This window comes from Antechinus flavipes, chromosome 4 (assembly GCF_016432865.1).
Source record: "Antechinus flavipes isolate AdamAnt ecotype Samford, QLD, Australia chromosome 4, AdamAnt_v2, whole genome shotgun sequence".
NCBI lineage: Eukaryota > Metazoa > Chordata > Mammalia > Dasyuromorphia > Dasyuridae > Antechinus > Antechinus flavipes.
The window spans coordinates 49,629,590-49,652,803 of record NC_067401.1 but is presented as its reverse complement, the minus strand read 5'-3'; the positions used below and the strand labels follow the sequence as shown (position 1 = coordinate 49,652,803).

Below are 23,214 nucleotides of genomic sequence, written 5' to 3'. Positions count from 1 at the left end.
TGTCTCTCTAGGTATGGCATCACAGCTGCAGGTGTTCTCCCCCCCGTCAGTCTCGTCGAGTGCCTTCTGCAGTGCAAAGAAACTGAAAATAGAGCCTTCTGGCTGGGATGTTTCAGGACAGAGCAGCAACGAAAAGTATTATACCCACAGCAAGAACCTCTCAGCTACACAAGGGCAAGCCAACTCCTCTCACCAGGTGACAAGTTTCAACCTCCCCTCTTACGACCAGAGCCTCCTCCTGCCAGCTCCCACAGTGGAGCATATCGTGGTCACGGCCGCTGACAGCACGGGTGGTGCTGCCACCACATCCTTCCAGAGCAGCCAGACCCTCACTCACAGAGGCAACGTTTCTTTGCTGGAGCCCTATCAAAAATGTGGATTGAAAAGAAAAAGTGAGGAGGTGGACAGCAACGGTAGCGTGCAAATCATAGAAGAACATCCCCCTCTCATGCTGCAGAACAGGACCGTGGTGGGTGCCGCTGCCACGACCACCACCGTGACCACCAAGAACAGCAGTTCCAGCGGAGAAGGGGATTACCAGCTGGTCCAGCATGAAATCCTTTGCTCCATGACCAACAGTTACGAAGTCCTAGAGTTCTTGGGCCGGGGGACATTTGGGCAGGTGGCCAAGTGCTGGAAGCGGAGTACCAAGGAAATTGTCGCGATTAAGATCTTGAAAAACCACCCTTCCTATGCCCGACAGGGCCAGATTGAAGTGAACATCCTTTCCCGCCTAAGCAGTGAGAATGCTGATGAATACAATTTTGTCCGTTCTTACGAGTGCTTCCAGCACAAGAATCATACCTGCCTTGTGTTTGAGATGCTGGAACAGAACTTGTATGATTTCCTAAAGCAGAACAAGTTTAGTCCATTGCCGCTGAAGTACATCCGGCCGATCCTACAGCAGGTGGCCACTGCTTTGATGAAGCTCAAGAGCCTTGGCCTAATCCATGCCGACCTAAAGCCAGAAAACATCATGCTGGTGGATCCTGTGCGGCAGCCATACCGCGTGAAGGTCATTGACTTTGGCTCTGCCAGTCATGTATCCAAAGCTGTGTGCTCCACCTACTTACAGTCACGGTACTACAGGCAAGTGTCGCTCCCCATTCAACTGGATTAGAGAGCCACTCTTAAAACACACACTTTATAGAGCACTAGAATCATTTCCATCAATACAACATAAAAGCCTGTGGTGATAGATGGTACTTCACAGATGGAGGAATCTTGTTTCTGGACTTAACTTTATTTTAGGGCTAATTGGGGCTTCTCCTTAGCATTCCTTGTGACCACTTTTTGAGAAAAGAGAAGAAACTCACTATTCTAAGACTTTGAAGTCTGTCAAAAGTTGTGACACCACTGCTGTTCTTTCTCTTAAAACCATTCTATACTCTATTCTCATTCTTTTCTCCTTCAGTGCAAGGTTGGCTGTATTTATTGCTGATGAGGTTGTGATTACCACCACTGTTTTTCTAATGTTTTAAACTGGGAGTATCAAATATTTTAGAGGAAAAAACCCCATCAGCTACAACCCTAATGACCATTGTTTCTGAATCACATTTTCAATTTTCTTTTCTTCCACAACTTCATAGGATCATAGATTTAGAGCTGACTTTAAATTTAGAAGGATCTCAGACATCATCTGATCCTAGGTTTCTTAAACTTTTTCTATTCACAATCCCTTCTTGCTTGAGAAATTTTTGTGTGACTCCGGATATATAGATATATAAAAAAAATATAGAAATCAAACATTTACTGATAGTAAATCATAATTTCACGACCCTCACATTCAGTAATGCAGCCCCATATGGGGTCACAAACCACTATTTAAGAAGCGGGGATATCTAGTTCATGTGATGTTTGTTGTTATTTGTTTGTTTTCCTTCTGATCATAGACAAAAGATTTTAATTGGCTTGGGTTTTAACCTGAATGTCATATAGTTTGTTCCTTTATACCTCTGGATTGATTTAAGCAGTTATCCTAATTAGTGTGTAATACCATAGTTATTAGAAGACAACTTCATCTTTGGCACAGATATAGTTATTACTACTGATATTGAGAAACATAGAATTGAGGAACCATGCAGCTATTTAAATAGAACAAAGCCCTTGACCCTGATTAAAAGAAATTCTTAATGCCTTTTGCTCATCTAAGGGCTTTTATTTCCTAGATAATAACACATCCAGAATTATTTGCATCCTACTCTCTTGAATCCATCTCCTCTGTCTTTCACTATCTTTCCTATTATATTAACTTTCTAAGATGGGCCAAAAAAATGAGAACTTCTGGGATTTGATCACTGACTGCCCCAGGTAGTCTACCTTGGTCTTTCAGATTCTGATCCTCAATTTGTTTTAAAAAAAAAAAAAAAAAAGAAAATCATGATTGACTCAGAGTTACATAAACAGTTCTAGGCAAAATTAACTTTACTCATTTTCATTAGTTGTTCCCCTATCACAGATTACATGTGTTTTGAAGGGCCAACTGCTTAGCCACCTGCCAATGGAAATAATGGGAAAAGATTCCATAATAAAGATTGAGTGCCTTTTAGCTTTTTTTGCACCTCTTTGATGTTTTCCTTTTTTTGTGCCTCTACTTCCACTCTTTCTTTCATGTTGACCAGCTGTTCCTTTAACTTTTTATTCCTAGTTGGACACTACATTCTACTTTTAGAAATTTGCTTTTATTAGTAATTGCTAATAATTGAAGTTATTGAAATCCCAATATATATACTTCAGAGAGTATATATGTAGAGTTACTTACAGAAAACATTTTAATGGATTTCCATTTCAGAATGGGTAGGCTCCAAAGGGAGGATAGGCCTGATTTAATGTGTTAGCTAGAATTCAATGCCGTGTAGAGAGCTGCTAACTGTGATCTCCTCCCTGACCCTTTCATATGAAGTTGTCACTTGAGCACTTTTGATCCTGAGTATACCCTGAGGGTGATGAAGCTAAATTTATTGATTTCCTTTTTCTAGAAGAGGACATAGGCTTTTCAAATGCTTTGAATCCATCCCCTGATAATTCTTCAATAAAGCTCTTTAATTGCCCACTATACTTGGCCCCTCAACTGTAGCTATGAAATTTTAACCCGAGCTAAGCAAGGGTCTCACCTAGAAATAGAGGCACATTTTGTGCCGTTTCTGAGGTTTATGATTCAGGACTTTTTGAATTTGACGTTATCTGTGCTGCTGCTGTCTGGTAGCAGCAGGGTTGAGGTTTTCTATCTTTATCACTAGCTTTTATCCACAGTGGGGGGCTTAAGCTTCTTTCATGCTGCTTTGCCCTCTTCTTTAAAAAATGCATCAAACATTTGCTTCTTTTAGGAAACAGGGATATCTTTCTGGTCACTGAGACATCAAAATTTGAAAGCTAATCTTTCATCTTAATTTTAAAACACTTCATGATGATACTACATACCACAATATTAGCAGCTTTCGCACATTTTTTTTTTTTTTTTGGCTAATCTTTTTGTAACAGATAGTGTGGATCTAATTAGACAGTGGATAGCACTAAAATCAATGAGCTTTGTGCATGGCCCACATAAATGGTAACTCGCTTCAGACAGATTGTCTTTGAGTCTTGAGTTCTTAGGGGACAAAGGTTTTCCTCTAACGTGTGAACCCTTGTATAACTAGCTTCACCAATTTCCATGCGGGTAGTTTTCTATTCTTTAGCAGACCAGCTGGCTCATATTTCCAGCTGAGATTTCATTCTTTGATATGTGGTAGGAGGACAGAATCTAGTAAGGAAAAGCATTTTTCCCACCATTTTATCATTTAAAGAAAAAACAACAAAACATTTCCAACTAGTTAGAGTGAAATTGTATACATTCTAACTTTATTCAGGGCTGTAGAAAGTCATTTGGCGTAACATCTCTGATCTGGTAACTGGACTTAATACCTTTGAGAGGAGAAAGGGAAAACAAAGACTTGTGAAAAGAATGATTTGTGCTAAATGGTCCTGTTGTCAAGGCTTTCTGAACTCTACTGTCTGGACAGAAAATAAGTTTTCTGCCTCAGGGCGTTTTTCAATTTAAAGTAAGTTTGAAGTTGAGAAATCACAAGGGAGGAACTTGTATTCTCACTGCTGGCTTCAGTAATTAGACCCTTTTTAGTGTTCTGTCCAAAGTGAGTATGTTCAAAGATGAAAAAAAAATTAAGACCTATTTAAACTGTGGGGTTTCTTTCATTGACAGCAATTAAACCGTCTCTCTAAGTGGGGCTATAGACATAAGTCATCTTTTCAGCTTCAATTGATGCAGTAAACACCTGACAAAAGTGACACTTTTCCAGGTTTTGTTCAATTTGTAGGTTTTTGAGAGATTGAGAGGTTATGTGGGGTAGACCTAGTGAAAGAAGATACAATAATGAAAAAAAATTGTCTTAAGAAATAGAAGCTGAATACAGGGGTTGGTTTGTTATTTTACTGTTCCTTCATGAATTATTCTGGAATTGTTTTCTATTCTACACAGAAATAATTTCTTTCTTGTTTTTTATATATATATGTGAGTTGAACATTTCTAGGCTATCAATATAAGGAGAAAGATACAGTGAGCTGAACAGGCCTCATTTTTTGTTACTTTGTGTGCACTCTCTTGTTTATTGCCTTTGGTTTATAATGGGACTGCTGTTCTGAAGGAACATCTATAGATTTTTCCAGCTACTTTTGTTGCTAATGTGGAAAAATTATATCTTTTTAAGCTAATATTTTTCATTTTTATTGGAAGTCAATACAGAGAGTATTGACTAAAATTTTGAACCTGAGAGAAACATAAAAAGTACGTTTATTCCTTGTTCCTTAAATGAGTCATTGGATAGCCAGGCCACTTCCTGTAACTCTATCTTTTGGGGATTTAGCATGTCTTCCTTGTAAGGTTGGGTGGCAGAATTAGTTAGCTCCTCCTCTGTGAATAATTGACAGTGTTATAAGCTGAAATCTTGGCTTTGGCAGAGAGCCATATTTGAGCTCTACCTGCCACCTGGTTTTAGCACTGTCCTGAGCTTGAAAAGGATGGCTCTTACTAGCTGAAAGTTGAAATCTCATGTCCCCTTACCTTTGCAGTCTTTCATGTTGTTTCTGGATTTGCTGGCTCTCTGGTTCATTAGAGACCTCCTATTACCTCTGTGTTGGAAAAACACATGCCATTGGCATTTCATTAAACTGAAATTCCATCAGTTCTGTGTAGTTAGAACCACCTGCAACAGGAATGGTGCCCAGAGCTGGGCCTCTGCCCACAATTCAACTATTTGAGCTTTTGAAGGTTGCTTCTTTGATTAATAATTCCACAGTCCAAGTCAAATAGTCCTGTAAGAGGTGGCAACAAGCCACAGCCATTAGCTGTTGAAAGTCAGGAGCTGGCTGTAAGTTTTCAAGTTGCTGATCCATATAAGACCTGTAACTCTTAAAAGAACTATATAGGACCTGTAACTCTTAATAGAATCCTCTGACTGTGGCTTTTAAGTTTGGGAAGAGGCAAGAGCATTATCAAGAGCATTGCAGTGGGATTTACTTACAGGGTCTAATTGCTTGCTAGCTAGATGTTCTTGAGGACTTATCCTCTCATCTCCAGTTTATTTTATCTGTAGAATGGTGATGATAATACTTGTACCACTTGTGAACATAGTTGTAAGGGTCATATAAACTCTATAGCCCAGTTTCTTAGACTGTAGTTTGATTCCATCTAGAATTTTGAAACTGAATATAGGGGGATTGTGAAATTATGACTTATTATCAGCAAATGTTTGATTTGTATACCAGTTTTAGATACCTATGTACCTGGGGCCATGTAAAAATTTCTCTGGCAAAAAAGGGTTGAGAGTAGAAAAAGTTTGAGTCCTTGAGGAATGGGAACTGCCATCTTTTTAGGAAACATTGTGGTATAAGGTATAGTGGGAAAAAACACATTTGACCTGACCCTTACAAATTATATCCCAAGCACTCTGGGCAAATGAACCTTTCAGCCTCAGTTTACTCATTTATAAAATGGAGGCAATACTTGCACTATATCTTGTGATATTGTTTATATAGAACTTTTATAGAAAGTTTTTTTCTAAACCTTAAAATGCCATGAAATATTAATTATTTTTATTTGGACTACAACTCTGTAAAACCCCTTAAAACATATTTTATTAATGCCATTAATCTTTTCTGTTATTGAGGGAGGGAATCCTCTTTTGTGACAGATATAAAGAGTTAAAGCATCATATTCCAGAAAATGACATTTACCATATTTATCACAGCTTCCCTGGTAGGCCTTTCCTCGCTGCCCTTCCCCAAACTATGAGGAGGAGGGGAATATGAGTTCTCTCTTCTTTGGGGCTTTTATTAGTAAAAGCCTCTTTAAAAATTATATACTATTCAACGAGATTAATAATGCCTCCAAAGTGATCTTTTTTGAAGCTGAATTATTGCTGGAATATAATTGGAAAGTTTCCTTCCTGGAAAGATCTGTACTTGGAACAAATAGAGGAAATCCTTGGGACAAGATGTATTCTCATTTTTTTTATTTAATCACTTAGGTCATAGATTAAAAACTCTTTGGATTTCTGGGATTGTAACTTCTTACTTAACTGAATGAAAGATCCTGTTTCCTCTGATAATAATATAGGAGTTTAATTAGGATGGTTACTTTTGAAGAATTTTAAAATGAAAGGAATTTGAGACTTAACAGATGGGCCAGTCTGCTCTGAAGATAACTGTGTCTTGTTTGTTCCTGGGGCTGATTCTGGAAGCTTGATCCTTTTTTGGTATAGCTTTCTTCTTTAACAAACTAGATCTATTCCTAACTTTGCCTAGTCCTCAGTGCCCTGATTTCTGTTATTTTCTAGGTGAGAGGCTTTTCCTTCTGGGTTTTCTTATTGCTTGCTTTGTTTTACTTGTTTGACAGATGATAGCTTTATTTCTGCTGCAAAGGGATCAATAGGCAACATAATAAGACCCATGTTGTGGGCTTCAGCTTTCTGCTATGTCCTGTGGAGTTTATTGTGAGCATAAAGCATTAACTCATATCTTTGGAAAATGAAGGCAGAGACACCTTTTCCTAGGGCAAGTTGAAGCTACCTAGTAAAAGGGATTGATTCTTCCTACATTTTTTAAAAAAAGTAATAAGAAATGTAAATTTCCTATTATCATGGGCTTTCCTGAATGATCTTTAATGGGCTAAAAATAATCTTTTGCTGAAAATTGGTATTAATGATGTCTTTTTGTGTTATAGAGTAAATTGGGATAGAAACAAAGATATCAGCCTACAAGTAACTTTTTGAATTTTCTAACACTTGACACTGAACCTAATACAGGACACATGAAAAGTTAGTCAAGCCCTGGTTTCTTTTGCTCTTTTCAAAGCACAGTTTCCATATGAGAAGAAATGCAATTACAGGTTAAAAGAGAGACATTTGAGAGGGAGGATCTCTTTCCTTCATTTCTTTCTTTTTTTCCCCCCATAGTTTATATATAAACTTTTTTTTTTTTATTTTGGTGGTAGAATTAGTCAAGAAATTCTGGAGCATTATGTACTCAGTTCTATTACACAGACATTGACTAACATCAACAGAGTGAAAGGAAGTTTTTTTTTTTTAACTTTAATTAAAAAATTTTTTTGAGTTTCAAATTCTCTCTCTACCTTCCCCCATGTCTCCTGTGACATCACACAATTAGATTTACTTTACATATACACCCATACAGAATGCATTTCCAGATTAGCCATGTGCACAAAGAGCTTTCTGGATATTTTGAAAATTAAGTGTTATGCCACAGAATTTCCAGAACTTTCTTAATTATCTTATCCTTCTAGGCATCTGCATTAGTGTTTCCTTAGAAATCTTTTTCACATTGCAGGAGTTGTAGCTTTATACAGAACAGTATAGTGGTCTTTCAGAATGGTATAGCGGAGCGGGGCTGTCCTTAGGTACTCACTAGCCATATGGACCTGGGCAAGTCACATAGTCTTTCTCTGTGCCTCTGTTCTGTCATCTGTAAAATGTGGGGTTTAGACTCAGTAGTTTCCAGCTCTAAATCTATGGTCCTATGATAAATTCTTTTGCTCTAAACTTAGCTTCATTTTGGTAATGAAACAAAGGGAACCAATTTATTCATTTAACATCTTATTGACAGGGGAGAGATACAGAACTCTTTGGTTAACATAGCAAAAATAATTTTCAGTTTCATAAACAAAATGTACTTTACTTTCTGTGCAAACCCAGGATTCATTTGGCATTTTAAGGTGTTAATTGCTCATAATCCATTTTTTAATCTGATGCTTTTGTTTTGTAGGGCTCCTGAAATCATTCTTGGACTGCCATTTTGTGAGGCTATTGATATGTGGTCCTTGGGCTGTGTGATAGCTGAGTTGTTTCTGGGCTGGCCTCTCTATCCTGGTGCTTCAGAATATGATCAGGTAAGAATGGGCTTTGGGCGGGAACAAGTCAGACAAGTGGTTTCTAGTGAAGTGGTTAGATATTAGGGGAAAAACAATTATGATAAAAGTCCTATCCCAGTGCAATATGGATCTTGGAAAAAAGATAGTGGCTTTTTAATACTTTCTCTCCAAACCATCTGCTCTTTGAGACTGCAGTCATTCAGGGCCTTTGGTGGCAATTTTTGATGTTTGGCATTTCCAAAAAATGATGTAGTCCTATGATATTCTACCTTATTATAATGGCATCTTTTAGTCATGGATAGAGAGTTCCAGAGACTTAGCATCAAAGTTCCATGCTGACTTGTGAATTAAAACACAAAAGAAAGAGACAGATGAAAAACTAGAATTTTCATTGTGAACTTCTGTGGAGTTGGGAGTGAACCTGAATTTTGTGAAAATAGTTGTTTAAAGGTGATGTACTAGAATTAATTACTCTTCAAACTGAGATGGGTTTACAGTGCCTCTCTGTGCAAGAGAATTTATGAAAGAAATAATCTGTCATGGAAAGTATATTTTTGTGTTTTCTATCTGTAACAGTCTAGAATAGATAATGTTGAAAGTCCCTTTCCCTTCCTGGTCCCTTGACTGTGCTAACATATGAGTGTGATTCTGATAAGAAAGAACTTGGCAAGAGTGGAAGAGCTATTCTGCAATTTCCTTTGCTTATTAAGCCATTTTGAAATCAAGTGACCCCTGAATTTGAGAAATTGGTGGGTGGGAAGGGTTGTAGGATTGGGTTATGGAAATTACTTCTTTGATTTCCCATTCTCCAGTTAGATGATTGTGATACAGTCATTAAAAAAAAAAAAGATAAACTTATGTTTAGTCCCTTTTCAGTTCAGTAATATTATTGTACAGTGGAAGAAAGATATTTACCAGCTTCCATAAGTGAAGCATAGATTTCTTGTTTTAGAAGTGTTCATATTTTATGGTATTTGATATTTTATGGAATTTGTGTAATTTTATTCAACCTTGTGAGAATTAACAAGCATCAGGTTAATCTCTGTTTTGCACTGAAGAGATTGGCCACAATTGTTTAATCAACCTATTGGCTAGATCCACCTGGTACCTGTCTCTCCTCTCCCCCAGTGAAAAATTACTATCGTACCTTTTCCTGGGAAGAATAAACTGAAGGTATAAATGGGCAGTTTTTATGTTTATGGGGGAAAAAAAAGATCTGATAGTTCTGGGAATCTTATCAGTGTTTGGGTGTGGTGCTGTGACGGGTGAGGCCTACTGGAGTTGGTGGATTCAGGAATGTGCTTTTTCCAGGGCTCAGTCATGAGAATGTTGCAGTAGTGGTGGGGAAGCATTAGAAGCAGTATGTTCTGTGACCCATGTATTGTTGCTATCGGTAACACCAAGTGTTTCTTTGTGATAACTTCTTCTGTAGCTGTATGAAAGCATCTTGTTAGTTGTGAAGAACAGACTAGCCTGTTATTACAAGGAACTATTTAAATTTTGAAGCACAAAGCAATACTGAATTATTAAACTACAAATATATAGTGCTTTCCAGATTTGAATTCATTTGATGACATTCCGTCTCTGGGTATTTTCACTGCTTTTATCCCTGGTGATTTGGCTCCCATTAAGTGTCAGCTCAAGTTTGACTTCTGCAAGGAGCCTTTGCCAGTCCTCCTCAATCTTAAGCGGAAATACTATATAGAGCTTGGCACCTTGACTACCCTATCAGACTGGTGAGGATCTTGAACTAGAGCTAGACTTTGCCTTTTTTTGTACCTTCAGTGCTTAGCACAAAGTATCTTAACACTTAGGAGGGTACCTGGTCTTTTCCAGCTCTGTGGGAGTAGATGTTATTAGCTCCATCTTATAAATGAAGAAACTGGGTCTATAAAAAGTTAAGGAACTTGCCTTGGGGACTGTATTGATAATAAGGATCTGAGCCCAAGAAGTGCTGACTCTGACAAGCCCTCTGTCCACAGAGAGCCACTGCTTATGGGGTTTCTTATTGGAAAAATTGGCTGATTTTGAAGTATGTGCTGCGAGGTCTATGTTTGACCTCTGGTTTTACAGATTTTTAAAGACACATTTACACTTTAATACAATCATCATAGACAGAACAGTTCTCTTTTTTTTTTTTTTTTTTTAAAAGAAAAGAGTAAATAGCACATTACTGTTTTGGAGCTTAAACAAAATTGATCCTTTACATGGAAACCAATGAAAAAGGGGGCAAGGAAGAAAAGATAAAGAAAAATATGGCCTCAGTCCTGAATGGGATTTAGAGGGTGGTGAAAGTGCTTTTAGATCTGCATGTAGTTTTGGTGGAATGGCAGAAGCCCTGGATTTTGGAGTTCTGAGACATGAGTATGAATCCTAGCTCTGCTTACTTGTTAGTTGTGGGAAATTACATGTCCCTTTACCCTTCTGAGATTCATTCTCCATCTGTAAAGTGGTGATATTTGGGGGAGGGGGTAGGATTGGACTTGAATGATTTCTAAATCCCCTCCCAGTTTTTATATTGATCTTTTTACTGTAGAAGCAATTAGGAAACCCATGTAAAAACAAGAATTCAGTTGAGTAGTGCAGAGGAGAGCAATTCAGAGAAAGAAGAGATATACGTGAGTGAGAGTTGAGATTTATTAGGGGAGATTTCCTGGAGAAATGGGCTCTGAGAAAAGGCAGCACCTTCCTGGCCTTCATACATCAAAATACAGATATATCAAAGCTCACCTGGAGAGCAGGAGAAGCTCTTCTAGGGGGTCCTTCATAGTTCACTAGTGAGAGTTTCTCCTCAAGTTTTCTAAACTTTTGTATCAAAAGAGTTCCTAATACTTCCCAGACTGTTCAGAACTGCTGGGTCCCATGTCTCTTCAGATAATTAACAAGTGCAATCACAAGAACACGCTGAAATAAACATTTGGGAATTACAAAGATGTTGATGCCTGTGTGTAGGTTGGTATGTATATGTATTTATAAGTAAATATCAGTTTTTGTATGTTGTTTAAAAATTGAACAGGATTTGTTTACCATGCCTTTCCCTTTTATTTTCAGTTTGGTAAGAGATTAGGATTTTAAGGTGAAGTTCTCTCTTTCTCTGTCTCTTCTTTGTATGTATGTGTGTTTATAAACTTTTTTTAAAAATCTGAAACATTCTATAGGTGTTTTGATTTATTATTATTATTTTAATGTTTACAGATTCGTTACATTTCACAAACACAAGGCTTGCCAGCAGAATACCTTCTGAGTGCAGGAACAAAAACAAGCAGGTTTTTCAACAGAGATCCTAATTTGGGTTACCCACTGTGGAGACTAAAGGTCTGTTTCTAATCTCTTTTTCTAAATCTTAAAAATTCATTATTTTAGCATAAAATCCTTATATGATTTTAAATGAACATGTGTTTGATAGCTGCTTTTGAAAAATTATTATATTATTTATATTATGCTCATTTGTCTACAGCCCACTGGTAAAAATTTGCTTTAAAATGTCAACTATTTGAAATTAATTTGCTTTTTTAGAATCAGTAGTTGTGAAAGAGAATTAAATGGTATGAAGAATTAGAATAATTTATGTATTGACTATCTCTCAGGGAATGTTTATTCTTCTTGTCAAAAACCCAGTATATTTTTCTAATAGTACCAAGTATTGAGACTTTAGGTCTTTCCTGAAAATAAGTCTCTTCCCTTTTTTTTTTTTTTCTTGGGTCTTTTTCTCTTGTAAGAGAATCTCTCCATGTAGTAATTTGATTAACCTCTGGCACTTTGCCTCCTTGGCTTACTGGATACCAAATACTTTTAGTTTCTGCCTTTGGTGTTGTCTCATAAATTATATCCAAGCAGTCTCCAGAAAAGACTGATTGTTGTCATCTGCCAGTAACTGTGTTATGTCCCTGAGTTGTGTGCCTGTGGTTTACTTTTTTTTTTTAAACCATCTCTGAAAGTTGGCCAAGTATTGAACTTAATTCTCTTATATTGCACATTTTTATTTGCTATCTGTAGTTGGCAGGATGACCACACTTGTTTCTTTGCTTGTTGGGTTTTATTAAAAAAAAAAAAAAAAGTGAACATTGCAACCACATGGATTTTATCCCCTCTCCACAAACCATATTTTTCAGACACCAGAGGAACATGAATTGGAAACAGGAATAAAATCAAAAGAAGCCCGGAAGTACATATTCAACTGTTTAGATGACATGGCCCAGGTGAGTCTGGAAAGTCTGGGCAAGTCCCATTAAATTATTGGCTTTCTCTAAAAGATATTTAAAGCTTTGTTGACAGACTTAAAGAAGAAATGACTATTACCTTGGCAGCATAAGATGTGCTCATTGCTTGCAAAAAAAAAATTTGCATGTGAATTCAGATATGTGATTAAAGGGCACTTCAATCTTGCCAAGAGATTACTTTAAGAAATAGTTGTTTCTCAATCATTTCTTATTATTTCTTTCAGTTGGGTTCAGATATTTCTTAAGATGTGTTTATGAGCAAGTTTCTTCCCTATTCCAATTTTTCTAAACAATAAATAAAATGTGAGATTTGCAGATTAAGAATGCCCATGATATATGCTTATTTGTGTGTCTTTAAATTTTGTGAAAAATAGAGTGAAAAAACAACTCTATATTTTTTAATTGTGTAGAAATTCTTGGTTGTTTGACAAATTTGGATAGGTTTTTGGTCATAGAAAGTAAGAATAACTTCTTTTAGTTTGAATACTTAGGGAATCCATTAATAAGATTTTTTCCAATATTTCTCTGCTGGGGAGTCAATATTTTTGGGAAAAGCAAATGGCTGATTAAATGTTTTTGATTAATGTTTTAAGTGATTGAACATAATATTTCAAAAAATTTTTTGGAAAGGTGAATATGTCTACAGACTTAGAGGGAACGGATATGTTGGCAGAAAAAGCGGATCGAAGAGAGTACATTGATTTGTTAAAAAAGATGTTGACAATTGATGCAGATAAGAGAGTTACTCCACTGAAAACTCTCAACCACCCATTTGTGACAATGACTCATCTTTTGGATTTCCCACACAGCAATCAGTGAGTTTGGGGTAAATTTAGCATTGGGGAGTTTTAGCCATAGTTTTCAACTTGTGTTAAACTCTGTACTGCTCACTCCATTCCTTTCTAGTACTTAAAGAAAACTCTTGATTTAAGAATGATTTTAGTCTTTATATATATTTGGATCTTTGGGGTATTTTTTCTTTTACTTTACAAATCATGAGGTTATAGTTCAGTTACTGGATTTTCTTTGTTTTTAATCAAGAAATGTCTTTTTAAAAAATGTATTTTTATATGCCCATACAATGATTAAAAAAAAAATCATTAAAAAAATTGTTTTTGTTAATGCCAAGGTATGTGTATTGTGTGTTTGTATGGTATTCTGCCACTCTGGATGAGTCCTGAATTTTCATCTTTGTGTTGCAGTGTTAAGTCGTGCTTTCAGAATATGGAGATCTGCAAAAGGAGAGGTCACATGTATGATACAGTGAAACAGATCAAGAGCCCGTTTACCACCCATGTTGCCCCCAACACAAGCACAAATCTAACCATGACCTTCAGCAACCAGCTCAATACCGGGCACAATCAGGTATGCCAGGAGGAAATGTAAAGCAAAGTGGGACGAAATGAAGGTGATCGGATGTAGCAGCAGGGGTAGGTAGAGTAGTTTTTTGTTGATGAAGCTTTGTTTAGGATATAAGGAATTAAATCTTCATTGTGGTAGTACCAGATTGCATCAAAAGATGCTTTATTAAGTGCCCATTCAAAAAGAAAATTTTGCAGAACTGCTCCTTGCTTTGTGACAGCTTTTGGTTTACAAAAAGATCAAGTAAATGAAAACACTCTTGAATTTTTTGCTCCTTCTTGGCTGTTTATATAACATGGCTGTTGAGTTTAACTTCATTTTGTACAGATCATATTGAGTGTTATTAAAACAATTAGTCTGGACTCTTGAAAGCCCAAGTTTAATGTTTAAACTAGACTCATTTTTAAAAGTAAAAGGTTTGAATGAAGATTTTTGTGAGTGCTAATAAATGAAGGGAAATATTGTCAGAAGCATTTCAAATCCAGCCCATTTTCCCATGGAATGAAGCTAGGACACTTTTACTTAGTTTGGAAACCAGAGAGAAGAGACAGAGAGGGTGTGGGAAGGAAGGAAATAGGGAGGAGGGAGGAGAAAAGAGAGAGAAAGAGTGCATGAATTTAAAACTAAATACAAAATATGAAAAAAAATAAATAGGAAAAGACAGGCAGAAAAAAGGAAAACAAAATGTGTCTCATGTGATCAGCAGAGAATATCAGAGTGGATTCAAAATATGTAACAATACATTTCTATTTCAAGAAAGCATATATAATAATAGAAGATATTATATACATACTGTCTATCTTGGCTTTCTTGTAGGTTGTTGTTTTCTACTATTCACTTTTTACTTTCTAGAAGTTTATATTTTTAGGGGAAATGACCATTTAATTTTACATTTTTGAGACTGAGAATTTGTGTCTCAAGTCAAAAGTTTATTCAGAGACAATGTTCAGCCTAATTCTTTTGTTTTAGCTATTCGACAAGTGTTTTGTGTGAATGTAATGTTCCCCTGGACATTTTCCTTTTTACAAATCTAATGTTTGTGTTTTTTAGGCCAGTGTTTTAGCATCCAGTTCTACTGCAGCAGCAGCTACACTCTCTCTGGCTAATTCGGATGTCCCCCTGCTAAACTACCAGTCTGCTCTGTATCCGTCATCGGCAGCACCTGTTGCAGGAGTTGCCCAGCAGAGTGTTTCCTTGCAGCCTGGAACTACTCAAATTTGCACTCAGACTGATCCATTCCAGCAGACTTTCATCGTGTGTCCACCTGCTTTTCAAAGTATGTCTCAACTTGATTGGGATTCCTCTGTGCCTGCTTCTGGCATTTTATTACATTTTGTATTTCTTTTAGTTTTTCCCTTAGGAAGAGCTTTATAATTCTTGAATCTTATCATCACAGTAATTTGAGATCAAGTCATGGTCCCAGTCAGTCTCATTCTCTACTGTTGTTTTCTCCTCTTTCTTGCTGGTGAGACCTCCTTTTATATTTAAGGCCTGATGGTGCATTGGATCTAGTACACATATACAGAGTAAATACATTCTCAAAAACTTGACTGTAAATGGAATTATACTTTAAATTTAATTTCTATTTAAAATTATTTTAAAAAAGCATTGAAAACCGTAAAATCAAACTTAAAATAGTTGTTTAGCCCTGGAAGTTACTTTTAATATGGTTTTTTAATTTCCTCATTTTAAAGATGAGGAAACTGAGACAGTTGAGGAAAAATAAGTCTAGATGAAAAAAATTGAAATTATCTGATAAAATATTAATCATAGTACTTAAATTAAAAAATAAAAGTATTCAATAGGAAATTACCTAAAGCTATGATCCTTGCTACAAAATTACCTAAAGCTATGATCCTTGCTACATGCAAAGGAGAGAAACAAGAGAAGACAATAGGATTTTCTTACCTTATAAAGTGTTTTTCTGCTTCTGACTCCATTATTAACAGAGGAGCAAGGCAGCTGGCAAGAAGGAAGCTTTGTCTTAGGGTGTCTCAAAAATTATTTTGTTTTTCTTCAATTCCTCCTCTTCCATTATTATATTATAATCCTAGGGAAAAGCCCCTTAACTCTTCCCTTTCTAGCCCTTCTTTCTATAAGATGAGGAAACATGTTTAATGATCTGACAAGTCTTACTATTTTAAATAAACCTTCTGAGCACAATCTCTGTTTTTTCAACAGAGGAAAACCTGTGTGTGAGAGCTTCAAAGTAGTAGCACATCAGGATTTGAGAGTATATTCAGATGCTTCCTAGACCTTTAGAACCAAGGTCATTTATTTCTATATTAGTTACTGATTGACTGTCAATCTTTTATCTGGTTTCTGACAGAGCCAGAGGAAGCAGAAAGGAAGGAAGGAAGGACTAGGGGAGACAGAAAGGTATATGATGGCAGGAGAGCAATAGCCATATATACCAGAGAGAAGCCTCAGGGAGAGTGAAGAAGCAGATTTGTATTTCTGTAAATGCAAATTTACAGCATTTATAGGAAAAGGCTTGGGCCTTTGCCCATTTCCCATATTTGTAAGGTGTATTCCTGGAAAATCCCCTCTATACTGGATTTGTAATGCCTAATGAAAGTAACTGGGTATTGAATAATATCTGTGCTGGCTTTGCTGGACTGCTTCCTTTTTCCTTCTTTCATGATCCTCCCACTCTTTATCTTCACTTCTTAAACTGATTCTTGGGCAGTTTTCATGCCTGTGGTCCAATGAATTGACTTTAATTTCTCAGTTGGAACTTTTGAGAGCAATAGGGTAGCTTGAGAAAAAATAACTTCTGAAGACTCAGAGAAGTCTTGTTTTAGTCTTATTCAGTAGCTAAGTTGTAGTGGATGGAGCTTGAGTAGTAATTGTTCTATCTCTGAGGCTTCTGTTTTCCTAAGTTCAGGGCTTGTGTTAGAAGTGAAAGCCTCTCGGACAGGCTCATCTTCTCCTTCTATAGTGATTATTCTTGGAATGTCGAAAACTAGAAAAGAAGGGAAATAGAAAATTGAAAATGAAGAAGTATTGGTATATAATATAGCAGTTTATGAGACAGGATAAAAGCAGGATTTGGAGAGTCATCTGGTCAACTTGAGCAGTCATATTTTGCATTGTAACTCTTGGTCTTTTTTGATCTTAAGAATGGACTGTATTTGTACTGCTAATTACATACTAATTTCTAATATTTAAATCATTGCACTTGATTGATGTCCAACTTGCAACTTAAATGTAGATATTGGCTCTGAAGTAGTAAACTTAGAATCATGGTTCTAACGATCAAAGATCTAGTGATCAGAACTGGGCTATCATTTTTGGCATTATTGAGATTGAGCAGATAGATGTGGCTTTTGTTCAGAGGTGACTGAAAATCTCACAGTTTTCATTTACTTTAGATTATTACTTTGTGTGTGATAACTGAGCTAGAGCTTCTTTCTTTTTGAAATTTTATATCCCTAGTGTTAGCAATTTAGAGGAAGCTGTTACATTAATCTACATTTTCAGGTAGCCATATATGCTTTAGATATACAGAGTAGACTGTTTAACTGTAACTTCCAAAAGGAGGGTAGTTGCAACATTTTTTATTCTGATCCTAGACAGTATTAAAATTGTTTCTAAGATCTCTAGTTTGTTTTGAACAGTTTGGGATTGGCCTCTTTAGTCTAGTACGTTAGGATGCAACTGAAATGAAAAATGTGAGTAGACAATTTGCTTTAGACAGCAAAAAGCTGTGAGATTTGTGGATTGTTTTTGTTTCATAACAGCAAAATATAATATTAGTAGAGTTTGGGAGATGATGATAGCTTAGAAAGTGTCACTGGAGGAGTCCTTGTTTGGAATGGAATGATCATGTTCAATCAGAGAAAACTTGGAGGCTCTAGTAGTATGGAGGAAAACGATGATTATCTATAGACAAAACTGATGTTTTCTGTTTCCGATTTTTTTCATTTGGTGTTGGTTATTGGTAAATCAGAGGGATGTTTCCCTAATAATTTTTTGAAAGTGAAAACACTAAAACACTAAAAAGCCTTTCCCTTTTTCTCAATCTCCCTTCTTCCTAGGGTGAAATATTTTCATTTACAGGAAAGGTCTGTGAAGTCTTGATATGCCCACAGATCTTTCTTAGAAACCATCTTTCCTAGAAACATTGCTTAAAATAGTTTTGCTGTTATGGCTTTGGGAAGCAAGGAAGCCATCCTTCCTTCATAGCAGTATATCTACTACAAGAGATTAACCTTGCTTGTTAGACAAGCTGTTGTTGGATCAAGGTTTTCCAATAGTGACAAAACATCTGGTTAGATTTCTAAAATAAATAGAAGAAAATGTATCTTTCACAGAACTAACTTTATCATGTTTTCTATTAAGTTCAAATAATTTTGATGCTTTTTTTTTTTAAATTTTTGATATTGGTATTTTTGGGTTTTGTGTGTACATGGAATAAGGGGAAAAGACATCCTTCAAAATCTAGGAGGTGAATCTTAGAAAGATGTGTCTTTTGTTGTTTTGTGTAGTGCCATCTTAGCTGCTAAGCCAAGAGAGCGGCAGCATCTATACATTTATAAAGAACTTTGATAAATTTACACTGTTGCTTTACATTCAAATCATGTTCAAACAAAATGGTCTCATTCTGAAAAGCATATTAAAGAGTTTTTATCCTGTTGAACTAGAATGGTTGTGAGAAGATATAAATACAAATAAAAAAGCATTGAAAGTAATTATCTTTAGATCACAATGGTATGATTAGGTCATAATTTAGAGTAATTTTTGATCTGTTCTGATAGGAACAGGATGGAGAAATGAGTTGAGTGATACTTTTTAATGTCATGAAGAAGTATCATTCCATTTTTTATTAGAGGAGTGTTTAGAGGTCAGCTAAATCAGGTTATCCATGAACAAACCTTTTTCACTGATCTGTTTTGGAGGGAGCCAGTGCTTTCCTTGATTCCCCCAAATATGGCCCTTTCTCAAAGTCCTTTGCCTCAAGTGGCATGGGCTTGGCCTTGAGGGAATGGCATAAAGCAATCTCACCATATTATTGTTCCTGGCAGCTGGACTCCAGGCACCTGCGAAGCATTCTGGATTCCCTGTGAGGATGGATAATGCTGTGCCAATTGTACCCCAGGCGCCTGCTGCTCAACCACTACAGATCCAGTCAGGAGTTCTCACCCAGGTAAAACAGCCAGGACAAATTGCAGACCCAATAACTCTGAAATAACAGTGCCAGTTGGCTGTCACTGGTCTCTGACAATTGTCCCTTGTATGGTCTTTGTTCTGACTGGTAGATGTTTCTTGGTCATAATTCAGTGGACTTTCTAAGGAATGACAGTTGTCGAGATGCTTTTCCCTAATGAGGACACAGTTCTGTTAGTATGTTTAGATTTTCAAATAAAAGCCAGGCACCAGGAAAATAGAAACCCATCTGAGTGGGGCTTTTCCAGCTCCTGGAGCTGGAATTAGAATCCTCCTTCTGAATTGGTGGTTGATAATCTTCTAGTCCACACACATGATGTTTTGATTCTAAAATACAGGTTATCCAGGTGGTTCTCCTGGTCATCTCAGTTTGGGAAATTGGATCACGACCTCATAATTCCTTCAAAGAAGGGATCCTATTTTCCCTGATCCTAGCGTTGATTTTGTTTGTTAGGTCAGAAGAACAGTAAAAAATTGATCCTTTTATAGAAGACACAACTGAGAATCCAGGAAGACCTCTGGTATATGTTTATACATGAGTAACTTGTTATGATTCAAATGTGTGCATTTTTAGTCTTTGGCTGTGTGAGGAATTCTAAAATCTTAAAACCTTATTTTGAGAGAGGGAATAAACATTTTTTAGTGATTCCTTATTTGACTAAGTTTCAAAGAACTTGTCCTCTGATTCTATCCCAGGAAAAATTCCTAGATGGTTTCCTTTGATCCATTGGTATTTGGCCTAATGGGTGGCCTCTGTGGAGAATTGAAGGGGAAGGTTGTGCCTGATACATGTGTTGAAGTGATTTGAGATTGCTGATATATGTCAGGAATGATCCCTGGGGTGGGACAAGACCCTTCTGAACCCAGTTAACCTGCCTCCATATGTTTGTTTCACTCACCTGCCTAATCTACGTTTCAGGGAAGCTGTACACCACTAATGGTAGCAACTCTCCATCCTCAAGTAGCCACCATCACACCGCAGTATGCGGTGCCCTTTACTCTGAGCTGCGCAGCCGGCCGGCCGGCGCTGGTTGAACAGACTGCCGCTGTACTGGTAATTCCCCTCACTTGATTGTGTTACTAACGGAGTTTCTTTGGTTTTTTCTTTGCTTTTCTTTCTTTCTTTTTTTTTTTTTTTCTGTTTGTTTTTAGTTCTGTTTTTTCATTTTTTTTTTTAACTTAGACTTGCAGAGGGCATGGAAGCATGTGCCATTTTGTGGCTGTGTTCTTGCTCCATCTTTAATGTCTCATTGTTTTCCTCCTTGATACTTGGCTGAAGCCCTGTCTGACTGATGTTCAGTGTGGCGCTGTAAAGATTCCAGAGCCCTTGGCTTCTGTTCTTTACCAGCCTAGTGTGATAAGCCCCTGATGAGCTTTTGCTAGTCTGTGCTTACTGTCCTAGCTTTATCCTCCTATCCTTGAGAATAAGGAAGTGGGCTTGAGTTTGGCTTGGCTACAGGCACCCCTTGGCCTCCTTCCCCCCCAAAATGGCCAGCATGTGAGTTTCTTGGCGAGTCATTAGCTTTTTGTTTTGCTCTTTGAAGCATCTCTGTACAACAGAAAAGTGGAAAGTGGTGCTTAAGCTTTTGGTTATAACTCACACCAGCAATGCTTTTTAATCTTTTGCTTTAGTTGTTGGTATTAGCCTTCTTTGAACACATGGAAAGAGTTTCTAGCCTGTAATTACACGTAATCTATCAATGACAATTTCCAACATCTAGTCAAAATGTTGCTCCCTTCAGATGCTTTAGATCATGCTTCATATTTGCCTGAAATTAAAGGTGAGCTAATTTTTAGAATGAGTTGCCATGTATTTTGCAGTAAATTTAACTTTATCATGTGTGCTAGGGTATAAAGATATATTTATCTAGAGGTAAAAATGTATCTTATAATTATGTGCTAGACTAGTATTTTTAATTGTGATGTTAGGGGAATAATAGAAAAAAGTGGGCCTTAAGAGTACCTACATTTTTAGGATCAATCACATGTTATACAATGATTATAGTTGTACTTGACTTTTATATTTTGCATTGTAATTGGCTAATGGAGATCAGTGTTTCTCATATTTGGAAAACTCTTAAATGAGATGAGAGAAACATTTGAACTCCTAAAGGTTTAAAGGTGTACTTGAGTCTCAAAGCAAATTTGAATTTGTCCTTTGCAACTCATGTCAGCTCTCCTTTTTCCCTGTAACACTTTTTGGTTCTTGGGAAGACTTCCTTAATACTAGGGCCCAACTTGGTTATGTAGTATTTTGAAGCATTGATGAAGCAACACAGCCCTGTTTGGCTTTAAATTGATCATATTGGTGATGTAAAGCCCATATGGCAATGTAGTTGGATCTTTTTGCCACTTTCTGGACTCGAGCCCCTTGTTCTAACTTGCTTACCTAGAGTTTAGAGGTTAGGAGTGTTAGTTGGTTAGTTGACACTCCTCTTTTGCTGCTTTGCCTCAGTTTGCACTAGCCATTTGCTAAGTTTTGCATATTTTTGTCTTTCCTCTGTCAAAACAGTTCGTCGCTTGGAACGCCAGATTTCTGCCTCACGTTGGGATGTTATTTCTTGCTCTGTATTAAACTACATGCTTTGTCTTGTGCAGGTGTTGGCTTTTGGAAAGACGCATGGTGTGACTTAACATATTTCTCTTTTTTTTTTTTTTTTTTTTTTTTAAATTATTCTACTTATGGTAGCAGATGTGTTTGCAGTTTCTCTGCTTTGAAGGCTTCTTGTTTGGAACCAGAATTTGTAATAAGTGGATCTGTTACTTGCAGAAATATTTTAAAAAACACTATGTGTGTTGATAGTCTTAGAGTTTTAAATTCAAGAAACAGACCCATCTGTGTCCCCTTCCCTGTCCCTCCCTCTCCTTCCCCCTGCCTCTGCCCCAAGCATTGTAGGTGTATTGTACTGCAGAATATCAATCAAAAAAGGAAGTTTGCAAATCTGCTTCCATTTTTTTCCAGGAAACACCAGAACTCTTGGGAGTAGCAGATGCAGTAAACATGTTTGCTGCAATGTGTAGTTAATAATCTGGCATGTAGTGAAGTAGAAGTAATACCTACTTATAGTGATAAGTTTTTATGGAATTAAAAGTAAAGTCAAGACAAAAAAATACATTAATACTTGTTGGCATTCTGAACAAATATCTCCCCCCCCCCCCCCCCCCCATTCTTTATTTTTAGATTCTATAATCATGCAACTGTTATGTGACTAGTTAGGTTGTATTTGATAGCATAAACCTGGTGGATTTCTTGTCTTATTTTTTTTAATTTTTATTTTTTGCTGAGGCACTTGCGGTTAAGTGACTTGCCCAGAGTCACACAACTAGGAAGTGTGAAGTGTCTGAAGGCAGATTTGAACTCAGGTCCTCTTGACATCAGGGCTGGTGCTCTATCCACTGCACCACCTAGCTGCTCCTACTGGTGGATTTCTATTAAATAATCTGACCTTTAGTCATTCACATATCATATCTCCATTTTTGTAAGTCTGTCTTTCTTTTAATCAAAAAATATGATAGACTTACTCCTTTCCCCCCCCAGGCATTAAATTGTTGTGATGTGTGTCATCTGTGTTACATTTAGGTTTGATAATTCTTTTTAGTTTCATTGTGATTCAGCCTTTTTCAGTTTTTTTTCCTCCTTGTTTTGGTGGGGCAGTTGGGGTTAAGTGACATTCCTGGGATCACACAGCTAGTAAGTAGTAAGTATTTGAGGCTCAATTTGATCTCAGGTCCTCCTGACTCCAGGGCAAGTGCTCTATCCACTGCGCCATCTAGCTGCCCCTTTTTCTGTTCTTTTATAAAGCATATCGTCCTAGATATATTGTAGAAATAACACACTCTAGAATTCATTAGAATTCTGCCTGTGAATTCTGATTCTTTTTCTCTGCAGTACAATAGAAACTCTTACCATTGGGTTATTTTTTTCCTTTAATTCCCAGGGGGAGAGCTTCCAGGGAACATGGTCAAAAAAGTCATATATCACCTTTTTCTCACGATGAGAATTACGACCATGAGCCCCTTATGACCTTTTCTTTCTTCTTTGTAATTTTTGCAAGTTAACAGTCTACAAAGAACTTTTTAAAA

At 36.8% G+C, this 23,214-nt stretch overlaps 1 protein-coding gene across 4 annotated transcripts in view; it reads left to right on the top strand.

Moving 5' to 3' along the window:
* The window catches only part of HIPK1 (homeodomain interacting protein kinase 1), a 45,889-nt gene that overhangs the window by 12,185 nt on the left and 10,490 nt on the right, over positions 1–23,214 (top strand). For 3 of the 4 annotated variants that reach the window (XM_051992979.1, XM_051992977.1, XM_051992978.1), the window contains exons 2-10: positions 12–1,089; positions 8,275–8,398; positions 11,576–11,695; positions 12,493–12,579; positions 13,231–13,415; positions 13,803–13,965; positions 15,013–15,238; positions 18,990–19,111; positions 20,051–20,185. In XM_051992979.1, coding sequence (XP_051848939.1) covers positions 14–1,089; positions 8,275–8,398; positions 11,576–11,695; positions 12,493–12,579; positions 13,231–13,415; positions 13,803–13,965; positions 15,013–15,238; positions 18,990–19,111; positions 20,051–20,185 — 2,238 coding nt within the window. In that variant the 5' untranslated portion in view covers positions 12–13. The remainder of the gene's footprint in view (positions 1–11; positions 1,090–8,274; positions 8,399–11,575; positions 11,696–12,492; positions 12,580–13,230; positions 13,416–13,802; positions 13,966–15,012; positions 15,239–18,989; positions 19,112–20,050; positions 20,186–23,214) is intronic. The other variant, XM_051992980.1, reaches the window with a different exon arrangement.